At 45.7% G+C, this 12,596-nt stretch overlaps 1 protein-coding gene across 1 annotated transcript in view; it reads right to left on the reverse strand.

The window, feature by feature from the left end:
* Positions 1-12,596, reverse strand: part of LOC122824506 (5'-AMP-activated protein kinase subunit gamma-2-like) — a 32,082-nt gene that overhangs the window by 2,630 nt on the left and 16,856 nt on the right. The window contains exons 6-18 of the mRNA XM_044105238.1: positions 9,570-9,627; positions 9,263-9,372; positions 9,016-9,097; positions 8,872-8,930; positions 8,480-8,525; positions 8,356-8,410; positions 8,106-8,232; positions 7,091-7,256; positions 6,974-7,011; positions 6,752-6,898; positions 6,558-6,651; positions 3,415-4,898; positions 760-1,023 (exon numbers count right to left, since the gene is read on the reverse strand). Of these exons, the coding sequence (XP_043961173.1) occupies positions 4,384-4,898; positions 6,558-6,651; positions 6,752-6,898; positions 6,974-7,011; positions 7,091-7,256; positions 8,106-8,232; positions 8,356-8,410; positions 8,480-8,525; positions 8,872-8,930; positions 9,016-9,097; positions 9,263-9,372; positions 9,570-9,627 (1,497 nt within the window). The 3' untranslated portion in view covers positions 760-1,023; positions 3,415-4,383. The remainder of the gene's footprint in view (positions 1-759; positions 1,024-3,414; positions 4,899-6,557; positions 6,652-6,751; positions 6,899-6,973; positions 7,012-7,090; positions 7,257-8,105; positions 8,233-8,355; positions 8,411-8,479; positions 8,526-8,871; positions 8,931-9,015; positions 9,098-9,262; positions 9,373-9,569; positions 9,628-12,596) is intronic.

The raw sequence follows: 12,596 nt of genomic DNA on the forward strand, positions 1-12,596 counted from the left end.
CAAAACAATGACAGCTTTTCGGTCAGGTAGAGAACAATGATAGAGAATACAAACAACCAAAAAAAAGACATTTTGTGTAATTATAACAACAACCAGGTTACATAAGCACCACGCGACCTCGCCCTCCATGGTTCCCCCCAGCCCTACATCCCTTTCCTGTCATGTGACGTCACAGAAACCAGCACAGTTACTGCTCCAGTTGACAGAAGGTTGGATCTGTGGGACGGTTGAAGTCTGGGTTTTTAATCACAGACCGTCAGTAGGATGGTAATGCCATGTGTACGATACCAGCATTAGGCCACACACCCTGAGTTAGGGTGACCAGACGTCCTCTTTTTCCTGGACATGTCCTAGTTTTCAGACCTAAAAAAATGCAGATTCTACCCCCCCCCCTGTTGGCGCATGTTTGTCCGCCGATTCTACCCCTCCCCCCCCACCGCCGACAAGAAAAGAAGTGTCCTACTTTTCACAAACCCAAATCTGGTCACCCTACTCTGAGTCAAGCTAGATCCCAAACCCCATTCCTGCACGTTTCCCAGTAACTCTTGGTATCAAACAGAAACTGACATTAATATTGAAATTCTGCGCAGCAGATGAAGCTGTGCGGGTTCAGACTGGCTGAAGTCTGACTTTCTATCCGCTCAGAGGACGAAGCCGTTATCGCCATCAGTGGACAGAAACAGGAAATCGCAAACAGCTGGCTGACCTCCTCTCTGGTTCTGTTTGCGTGGCTAGAGAAGGGTCAGAGGTCGTACTCACCAGCTGTCAGACGGAGCTCAGCGATGCGTTGCCTGCTGCGTGAAGACGGCGGTGCTCTGCTGGATCGACCCAAACTGAGCTGCTTCCGGATTCCTTCCACAGAAATGCTGAAGGCGCTGCTCAGAAACCGGTTCTGTTGCTCCTCCAACATGTTCCAACTCCTTCAGTGTCTCATCAAAACCACCAGTAAACTGGAAGATCACCGTCTGCCTCTTCATCACCACAGTCTAAATCCAGTGCTACTTCTGCATGGTGCTGCAGAACCTGTGGGGAGGTCAAAGCGGATGACAGACACTTATTCTGAACCGGTCCATCTATACTTTATGTATTTTATTTAGTCAGCCATCAACAACAGTGTTGGGTCTATTTTAGTTCCCAACCTGCAAGGAATCAACCAAAAACACAAATTGCTTTTCTGCAGAAAAGGGAAGCTGAGCCAGACGCGGAGAACCGCCGTCAAACGCCGTCTGTGGTCAAAAGTCAAACTGACTTTTATTATGATTACAAGGAAAGAGGTTGGGCTTTTTCACACAGTCACACAAAGAAAGGATCTTTACTACAGGATGATCTGGAACCTTCTGTGGACCTGCCCTTACAAAACACGAGGCTGACCGTTACCAATCAGTTTCACAGGAAGCTAATAAAACAATCAGCCAGTGACCAGCAGCTGTAAATGTTTCTAGTCTCCAGGCAAACATCCTAAAAACAGTTACTGATGTACCACAAAAGAAAGACGTCAAACAAACAACACACAAAATAATAATATGAAAACATTACCTTTTAAATAAACTCATAAGTAAATGAACCTAAATATTTTTTTCTAACAAACAGGACATTGAACACAAGGAGAAAAAAGCAAACATGGCATTGTTTTTCTTTTTCCCATCCATCCAGACCCGGCTGCAAACAAAAAAGACAACAAAATAAAATGAGAAAAATATTTAACATAGAAAAAAAAACGAAACAAAAATAACACAAGCATGTTTTCTATAAATTCCCTTAAAGCTCTGTGCAATCTTTAGCATAATTGAAAGTGGCTCAATAACTAAAACGAAGAGGAGCGGACTGAGAAACAACCCTGGATAAAGAAAAGGGCCTATACTTGTTCTGTTAGTGATGATACTGACTTTGGGTGATGCATACAACAATGTCAATGTCAAATTTATTTATATAGCACTTTAAAAACAGGCATAGAGCTGCACCAAAGTGCTGTACAAGAATGACAACACAAATGAATAAAACAAAGTATCAAAACACGAGTTCAATTAAATACCAAGGAATAAAAATGAGTTTTAAGAAGCGATTTGAAATGATCCAGGCTGTGGGCAGATCTAATTTGGAAAGGTAGATTGTTCCAACAGTTGCACCCATGATGTAAATTTGGGCTCAAACCCAAACCTAGCCAAAACTGCAGATAGGTAGGACCTCTCGACCCGGTCCAAAACCTTCTCTGCATCGAGGGAGACCCCAACCTCAGGGGTTTCCCCCAATGCAGGAGAGTGAACACCAATAAACAATAAACACCAATAAACCTGCGTATATTAGAGAAAGAGTGACGACCCCTCATGAACCCAGTTTGATCTGAGGAGATTATGTCTGCCATGGCCGAGTCCAGTCTCATAGCCAGAAGTTTAGCTAAGATTTTAACGTCTCCATTTAGGAGTGTTATGGGCCTGTAGGAAACGCAGTCTGTTGGATTTTTACTGTTTTAGTAAGACTATAATGTTAGCTTCTGTAAGAGTCTGTGGCAAGTTCCCCGATCCATTGAGTGGTTAAACATTTCAGGTAAAAGAGATGCTAACTTGGCCATCTGGTCCAGGGACCTTGCCACTCTGCATTGCTGAGATTGAATTGATAACTTCACTAAGTGTAAGCGGCTTATCAATTTCCCTCTTCCTATCAGGACGTATAACAGGGATATCCAAGCTGTGTAAAAAAGTATTCATATCTGAATTATCCTCTGGAAATTGTGATGAGTATAGATCAGAATAAAATTTCTCAAAGACTTGATTTATTTCAGCTGGATCAACAGTTTGCTCATCAGGAATCTTTTGGATCCGTGATATGAGCTGCGCCGCCGACCGACGTTTGAGTTGGTGGGCCAGGAGGCGGCCCGCCCTCCCACCATGTTCATATATAAAACCTCGAGATCTAAGCAAGGATTGTTCCGCGTCCTGTGTTGATATAAGGTTGTATTGCATTTGTGAACAAAGTCTCTCTCTGTATCTCTTTGAATGCTTATGGTCCAGCTCCAGTATAAAACTGATAAGCTGATCCTGCATTGCTTTTCTAATTTGTTTTTGCTGTGTAAGATATTATTTCAACTCTAATTACCACTTTAAATGTTTCCCACAGGATGGAGGGTGACACAGAATCTGATTTGTTTTCAAGCAAAAAATTATCTATGGCAGTAGACATTCATTCACAAAAGTTGTGACCCGAGTCAAATCTCCAGTTGGGGCGCTGAGCTTGATGAAGAGGGAATGCCAAGTCCAGTATTACTGGTGAATGATCAGACTCTACAATAGCAGAATATTCACTTTTCTTGACAAAGGGTAGCAGAGTTTTGTCAATAAAAAACAATCAATCCTTGAATATGATTGGTGGACATGTGAGAAAAAAGAAAATTCCCTATTATCTTGAAACAAAAAGTACCAAGGATCTGTGCAGCCCGCCTCCTTCACAGATGCTGCCAAGGCCTGCGCCATCTTGGATGGAGGTGTTGATCTGGAGCTGATTCGGGCTTGGGTCAGATCCATTACACAGTTCATGTCACCACCCAATATCGAAAGGTGAGAGTTCATGTTGGGTAGAGCAGAAATGAACAAGGATATGAAAGTGGGGTCATCCCAGTTGGGAGCATTTACACCAGCAAGTGTAACTTGAATATTATAAAGTGAACCAGGTACTATAACATATCGTCATTACTGTCACATAATGCTCCCCAGTTGGACCAGTAAAACCAGACTGGCAGACTCAGATCAGCAGTTTTAATTTGTTTTCACAGCAGCAGCAAAGCGACTCACTATGGAAACTGTGATGTCACAGACGCACCATGACGACATCACAGCTGTTAAATATTACATTTCTTTGTCTCTATGGGAACAGTAAAATATGAATATACAAAGTTAAATATTCTCTAATCTGATCGGTCCAAACTGTCTGGGGCCCCGCCCCCTTACAGTACAGTAGGAAGTAGAAACAATAATTTCCAGAATAAAATCATTTTCCACCAAAGTAACAACATGTGATTGGCTGTCAGTGAAACAGGAAATGATGCAGCAGCTCAACAGTGATAGGCTCGTTCAAATGTTTCTCCACCTTGAGAAGGTCCAGATGTTTAGGGTGACCCGGTTCTGGTTCTGGTCGAGCTTCATGGCTGTAATGAGGCTGCAGTGACAGACTTCCACCAGGAGGGGTTACAGGACCAATCCATTGCCAAGGCAACCAATCTTCCTGAAGCTCCTCCAGAACCCAGCAGGCAGAACCAGAACCTTCCTCTGATTGGCCCCAGCATGTTAGTCTGGCTCCGCCCCACTGATCAGCAGTCCAATCACAGTCCACCCTGTCCTGATTTTTTTCTGTGGTTTGATCGAAGCGCCGCGGGGAACCACTGTGATGATGTCACTTCCCCTCCTCTCCCTCCTCTCCACCTGCCACCACCTCCTCCTCTGGCTCCCCCTGCTGGCCGCTCTCAGGAACCTCCTCTGTGGCTCCTTGGAGATCCCGGTCCAGTTCAGTTTCTGGTACCTGGTTCTGGTTCTGGTCTTGGTCCTGATCTTGGTTATTTTCCTGGTTCTGGTTCTGGTTCTGGTTCTGGTCCTGGTCCTGGTCTTGGTTCTGGTCCTGATCTTGGTCCTTTTCCTGGTTCTGGTTCTGGTTCTGGTTCTGGTTCTGGTCCTGGTCCTGGTCCTGGTCTTGGTCTTGGTCTTGGTCTTGGTTCTGGTCCTGATCTTGGTCCTTTTCCTGGTTCTGATCTGTTTCAGTTTCTGTCTCTGGCTCGCCTCCTGGTCCCGGGATGCTTTCTGCCTCCAGCTCCAGAACCGGGTCCCGGTCCGACCCATTTGGAGCTGTTGGTTCTGGTTCCACTGGGTTCAGGGGTTCTGGTTGGGAGGTGATGGACTCCTTCCTCCCCAGTCCTGGAAACACAGAGACACACGGATGAGGGCCCAGTTGGTTCTAAGACCTTTGGTTCTGGTTCTGCTGTGAGGGGAACCAACATCCCCCAGTGTGGCCCGGCGGTCGGTCCGCCATGTTTTACTATTAAAGATGTTAATTAGACAGGAAATGTAAAAATATTACTGGGTCATTAAATGTTACTGGAAAACATCTCCAGTGAAACTATTTAAACTAGTCTGAACAACAAATCAAAAAGTATAATTAAAATGAATATTAATTATTTGCAATTTGTTTAAACCAAATCAAGTCAGCGGCTCCATCGGGCCCCCAGGGCTTCAGGGGCCATAAATGTTAATATGTCAACATTTAAGATCTATAAATGTAACATTTATTTACTGAGATGATCAAAGCTGCTGAATTTGATTTAATGGTTTCAACAAAAATAGATTAAAATATTTTAAATTGTTTAACATTTAGGATTTTATGGAGCTGGCAAGTTTACTTTGTAAAAGTTCAAAGAAAAATATTCATAGTTAGATTGTTCTGTTACCATAGCAACAATCTGATGCTGTGAGTTTAATCTTTGAGTTTGATCTGTTTGTTCACAAATACTAATTAATAAACTGTAACTATACTCTATTGCCCTGCAGGATGAATTCAATCTGCAGAGATGAGCAACAAACTGAGATTTAATTCATTGTGGCTTCAGCAGCTCTAACATTTCTGTCTGTTGGGTTTTAATAAGAGTCACAGAAACTGTTTTGGTTGCTCCAGTTTATGGGACGAGTTCCTCAGATCTCTGCGCTCATTAACTCTGACTAAGTGGACAAAGCATTTGATATGTTGCATCGCACAACCGGAAAAATAATACTACAAAAAAAATAATATTAAATCAGCGTGATGAGTGACTACGAGTGAAAGCTCCTCACCTGCCGAACCTGCATGAAGAGGTTAGCGCTGGTTTGTTAGCCGCTAACGCTCCAATCAATCGGGAACACAGACATGAACTTTACAGGGCAGACAGCGCCACACGCTGGGGAGCGAGTTCAGATGGAAACGCCGCATATAATTATTTGTTCAGAAAAATAAATCATTCTCACCGCGCACGTCTGAAAACGACTACAAGCTATAGAGCTGCGCTACCAGAGCTAATGCGGTGGGTTTTAAACTCCTACCTTGATGTAGAATAGGTTACTCCAAAGAAACATGATTCCTCACAGGGGTTGATGTAAATATCCATACAGGTCGGCCTGAGTCCAGTTTGAGTGAAGGGAGGCGCGTGATCCACACTGAGGTAGACTTCAAATTTCATTCAGCAGCATCACACAGAGGCGCTAGCGGTGTGATTGGTCCGCACTCCGGCTTTAAATACAGAAACTATAAACTTATCTTTTAGGAATAAATCTGAAACGCTCTGATCAACAGAGACACTTTCAAAACGGATTAAATTAGTTTTAAAAAAATTCTCTTTGATTATTATTTTTTCTAAAATCAAAAACAAGCAACGCTCGGCCTGGCGGGGGGGGCGAGTAAGGCATGGCGGGCCGCCAGGCTTATAATGCACTGGGGGAAACCCTGTCTCTACTGACAGGTTCTGGAGACAGAAACCCGGATCACCAGATCCTGAAGGATCTACTGACAGGCTGAAGGCCTGAACAGAAAGTAAATAAAGTCGGTACCAGCAGGCATCAGAACCAGGGCCTGCAAGATGTCCGACAGTGACACGATGCCAATGATATGAGACTCATCGTCAACCACGACCAGCCTGTGGACCTGCAAACACAAAGACTGAAAATCAACCGGATTTGGGTCTTTGCAGCACCTTTCACAATAAAAACCTTGAAACTTTTTGACACCTTCTGTATCCTGGTACCTCAGCCTTCACGATCCGGTCCACGATGGTCTCCAGTGTTTCCAGCTTGTTGCACTTCATGACGCCTTCAAAGTACTGCGATCTGTGTCTTAGAGCCTGGGTGACCGTCACATCCAGATTGTTGTAGGTCTTCTCAGCTGCCAGGTTCTGAACAACACCGCGGTCCATCCATCAGAAATCTGGCAACGTCTCCAGAACCAGCGGAGGACGAAAAATACTCACAATCACGTCAAACTTGGAGTAGATGTCCACCACCTTCCCTGCAGGCAGACAGGATCTCAGCTCATCAGAATCTCTCAGAAATCAAATCTAAACAGGACGACGGAAACAGCTGCTTACCGCTATGATCCACGACGGGCAGCGCAGAGACCCGGCGGTGTGTGAACACAGACAGGGCCATGATGAGGGGGGTGTCAGGGTGGATGTAGGCAATGTTGGAGTACGTTCCCACCCCAAGCTCCTCCAGTGTCTGCTTCATGAAGGCCGGCATGGGCATCTCACACACCTGAGGCAGTAGGGGCTACAGGTCAGGAGACAAGCCCTGAAGGAGTAAAGTCATGTCTCCACAAGAAAGAAGACATAGTTGGAAACAATGAGGTACAGCAAGGTTTCCCCCAGAAAACCTGCTAAAGGTGTCATTCATCCAGCGGCCTGTCGTGTTTTTCAGTTAAAAAAGTCGACAGGAAATTTGAAAATAACACTTGATAATTATGTGTTATTGAAAGATCACCCTTTACACCTGAACACCAACAATAAAGTCTTAACAAATGCAAACATTTTAAAAACACTTCAGTAAATAAGCAATGCTAAGCCTGGTGGGGGCAAAAGTAAAGTCTGGAGGCCCGCCAGGCTTATAAAACTCAGAGGGAAACCCTGTGACAGCAAGATGCAGAGTACCAACAAAAACGTGCTGTGTAGCAGCAACAAGGCAGAGATGTAGAACTTAGAGGAACTCTGGTAGAACCTTCTGAAACTGGAGGTTGACCAGTAGAACCAGCAAGTTTAACTGGAAGGACTGAAGACAGAACAACCAAGCAGCAGTACCACAGTGAGTTGGTAGCCTAAAGAACCATCTCTCTGCCAACTGGACCTTAACAGTTGCCTGTTCAGAACCTTGCTACATATGGAGGCCAGCTCTGTTGCTACAGGAACCCTAGTGTGGTCAGCAGCTGGATGGATATTTGTGTTTACATAATAAACAGTCTCAGCGCGCCCTGCAGGTGTCGCCCAAGAGTCTGACAGTGACAAAGTGTGACAGTCACATTTCAGAAGAGACCTTGAAGGCCTCTGAACGTCTTGGGTAGAAAAGCTCTAACCCACTAACTCACCCCCTCTAACTCGCCCCCAGACTCACAAAGAGCTGCAGGAACTTCAGGATCCGCTTGTGAGTCAGGATGTAGAGAGCATTGCCGCTGATCGGATCGATGACAGGAAGCCGGTGGATCTTGTTCTTTATCAGGGAGTGGACCGCTTCGAACACACTGGGGGGCGGGGGAGTAAGAGAGAGAGAATCAACAGCTGCTGTTCTGCCTTTAGGAGGAACTCTGGTCTGACCTGCGGTCCAGCAGAACCTCCATGTTGTCTGGATGACCTGATGAATCTACCTGGCGTCAGGTGAGATGTGCACCAGAGGTTTGAAGGTCTCCTGCAGGTACAGCTCTGTGAACATGGAGGGCACATGTTACTCTCAGGGCTTTTCCAGATACTTCCGGGTCGGGGGGCTCTTACCTCTCCACGTCTCGATCTTATGCTCCTCCAGCTCATAGATCTGCACCTGGACACACACACACACACACACACGCACACACACACACACACACACACACACACCTGAGAGACACACCTGGAAAGAAACACACTGAGACGGCAGCAATGATGCATGGCAGCTGACGCCTCAGAGGTTCAGTGAGGTGGAGGGGTCAGAGGTCAGCAGGACCCGTCTGGTTTCAGGTTCCACAGAAACCTTCAGCAGACTAACCCTGATACCTGCAGCTCCAACAACCAATCAGAGCACAGTTTAAATCTGACTTTCATGTGTCAAATAAGCTGTTGCTATGACAACAAAACACCTGTTCAAATACAGGGACAGGTGTTAGTGTGTGTGTGTGTGTGTGTGTTACCATGGGGGATTTATAGTATCTGGTGAGGATGTTGATGAAGTCTGTGATGGTCAACATTCCTGGAACAAAAACCGCCTGTCATCATCAGGTGAGACGTATCAGGCTTTTATTGTGAAGGTTCAACAGGAAGCAAGGTACTCTTACCCACAAAGCTTTGCTTCTTGCTCTCCCACAGAGGAGCCGCTCTCACCCCGTTAGCCACCAGTGCGAAGAAGGCCTTCTTCACCTGCAACGACAACGCCCCACCAGAACCGGGTCGACCCAGAAGGGCCCACAGATCAGAACCGGGTCGACCCAGAAGGGCTGGTATCTGATTAAAACCAACCTCAGCAATGAACACAGCTTCTGTTGCAACAGAACCCATCAGAACCTAGCGTGGTTCTGGTCTCACCTGCAGCGTTGTGTCAAACACCACCAGTTTGGAGCTGGTGGGGACGATATCGTAGCACTTGTGGCACTTCATGAAGCGCATGTAGATGTCTCTCTCCGACTCCTCGGACCCTGGACCACAGAACAGAGCCACAGGTCAGAACCGTGGATCAGAACCAATCCTGTTGCCCAGATTATCATTGCTGCTGTCCTTTCAACTCTCCAGTCAGCTGATTCTGCTTCTGAAACATCTGTTGCCATGACAACATCCCACTTGACTGCAGAACCTACCGACCCGACAGAGAGGCGAGGGATTAGAGGAGCCTTACCAGGATCTCCGGGATCCGTGTGATCCAGCTGCTCCAACATGCCACCAGCGACCTCCACCTGGACGGAAAACACGGACAGAGTGAGGCATCTTCCCAATAAACCATCTTTATGACTCTGCCTGCATCACTTCCTGCTACTTTCTTCATCCCAAGGGAAACTTTAAATGTTGGCAGAACTCAGATCATCCCAGTATCGGTACAGAGGCGAGCTGGGAGGATCTGCAGTAGCAGTCAGTGTGGCAACGAATCTGAAGAAGCCTCTGACTGAAGACAGCTGGCGTTTGATGATCTCATGACTGCCATGACCTGCTAGCAGCTCAGTATCTCACTCCACAGCAACATGTGCTGGATGCCTCCATCAGCTAGTTCTGCTAATCCGCCTCCTTCGCTTTTGCTGCTGCCCTTTGAATCTGAACTTCCTCCTCCTCTCTGTGGTCATGAAGTTTCCTCGTTATTGCTGGCAGGATTTGGGGTCACAGTTCAGGGATTATTTGACTGTGGGACTGGAAGAATCCTGCCAGCGGCTCCACAGCAGAGACGTTTCAGTGGAAATAGTTAGTTCTGAAGCCTGGACCTACTGACCACCAGAGTTCCCTATTAAAACAGCCAGTTACCAGGACAACCACTAACTTACCAGTTAACCACCAGTCTGACCAGATAACAAAAAATAAAGTGGCCAGTTCCCCAGCGACACCTGTGCGCCATATAGAGGGGAAAAGTTAGGACAATTCCAAGGGCCCTTAACTGACAGGGGGCCCTCCACAAAATTTCATATAGAAGTAGAAAAAGATTGGGGGCCCTGACATTACTAAATTAATCATATAGTGCAGTGGTCTCAAACTCCATTCCTCAAGGGCCACTGTCCTGCAGCTTTTAGATGTGCCACAGGTACAAAACGCTGGAATGAAATGGTTTAATTCCCTCCACCTTGTGTAGATCAGTTCTCCACAGCCTTGCTAATGACCTAATTATTCTATTCAGGTGTGGTGCAGCAGAGGCACATCTAAAAGTTGCAGGGCTGTGGCCCTCCAGGACTGGAGTTTGAGACCTGTGATATAGTGTTTTTAAAATTGTTTTATTAGTAAAAATTAAATGTTACCACTCCCAGACAAAAAAAGCACACATCCAAAAAACCCTGGATCTGCATGAAACGGTTGGTCAGTATTAGACCAGAACATCTGTGGCTGTTATTATGCTGCCTAGAAAAATAATGGTCAGGTCTTCAAAAAAATATGTATAGAAAAAGACAAGTGTCAATTTTTAGCCCAGTATTTCTTCAACAGAGGTGGATAGACTGTGTGAGATTATCAAGCATTTAGCATAGTTAGCTTAGCTACAGACTGTTTGCCTCCATTTCACTAACATTTAATGAATTAAGGAAAGAATTTAACAACTTATTCATATAGTTAACTTGTCCCTGCACCTCTAAACGCACTTAACAGATAAGTGAGTCAGCAGCACCTCTAACCCCAGCATAACCTTTAGCCCCTGTCCCAGTAAAAAAAAAGGTGAGCAACACTGTGTTCAATGATAAGCTAGTTAGCATCATTCCAGTGAGTCTACAGGGATTTTCCGTCTTTCTACTCTCTTTACAGTTACACAACAAAAGCAATTTATTTATTATCCATTCATCCATCCATTTTCTATACACCCTTTGTCCCTAATGGGATCAGGAGGGTTGCTGGTTCCTCTCCAGCTGCGTTCCAGGCGAGAGGCGGGGTCACCCTGGACAGGTCACCAGTCTGTCGCAGGGCAACACAAAGACACACAACCATTCACACACACACTCACACCTAGGGAGAATTTAGAGAGACCAGTTAACCTGACGGTCATGTTTTTGGACTGTGGGAGGAAGCTGGAGAACCCGGAGAGAACCCACCATGCACAGGGAGAACATGCAAACTCCATGCAGAAAGACCCCGGGCCGGAAATCGAACCCAGGACCTTCAAGGCAACAGCTCTACCAACTGCACCACTGTGCAGCCCAGTTTATTTATTACTCACAGAAATTCAAACAATCTTTAGCACACTTAGCAGTGAATGAATAAATTTGACTGACAGCACTAAAACTGCTCTCCTGGTTCTGATTGGTTGTTTTTGCTCAGATTGGTGCCTAGACAGGAGTAGCAGCTGAGGGAGGAGATCTTGATCTTTTCACAGATTATCTGTCCTGACATGGTGACAACTTTAACAAATGTGGAAAAACATTTTTTTAATAAAGTTATAATCTGCAGCTTGGACAAAATACAATAAAAACATTTTTTGAGAAGTCTGGATTGCTTCAAGTATATTTTGGACGTTGCCTGTGACTGTTGCTGGTGGGAAGAAATATTTCAAGGAGTTAAAACTGATAATAAAAAAAATTAAGCAACCTATTTGCATACTGTATGCAGACTGTTACATCTAAAATTCACTAGCAGTGAATATTGTGCTAGTATCAGTACTGGACCACAGATAACAAGGCAATTGCGAGCCTTTAAAATTGTGACGCTTTTGATGAGTCAGATAGACTTGTATTGTAACACAAGGTGCGCAGTGGGGGCCCAATTTAATGCTTTGCCATGGGGGCCACGATTTTTGGCGGCGCCCCTGCCTCTGCGGTCGTACGCAGCATCATAAACAGCATCCTGGTGTTGTGCATCATCTGGTCACCAGGTAATCCCGTCTTGGTGTTTACCGGTGGCTCGGTGATGAAACCGCAGCCGATGCTTTCAGAACCGGGTCCGCTCTGACGTCACCTGGTCTGACTCTCAAGGGTGTTCAGCGAAATAGATAATGACGGTTTTTCAGCTAAAATGGCAGACCTTTCAAGGGGAATCTGGAAACCGATGAGCCCACAGCTAGCACTTACCGGTCAGGCTCCGTTCATGAACTGCTCCGAGCGGCTTCTCTCCGCGAGAGTCCTCAGGGCTTTTATTCGGAGATGGAGCAGGTTTTCAGGGCTCCATCTTGGTTCTAAGTCCGGATGGAAGAGCCCGCTGAGCCCGGGAAGCGCTCTGACACCTCCGCCTGCTCTCGGCAATGTTC

Source organism: Gambusia affinis, linkage group LG21 (genome assembly GCF_019740435.1).
Source record: "Gambusia affinis linkage group LG21, SWU_Gaff_1.0, whole genome shotgun sequence".
In the NCBI taxonomy this organism is placed as follows: Eukaryota; Metazoa; Chordata; class Actinopteri; order Cyprinodontiformes; family Poeciliidae; genus Gambusia; species Gambusia affinis.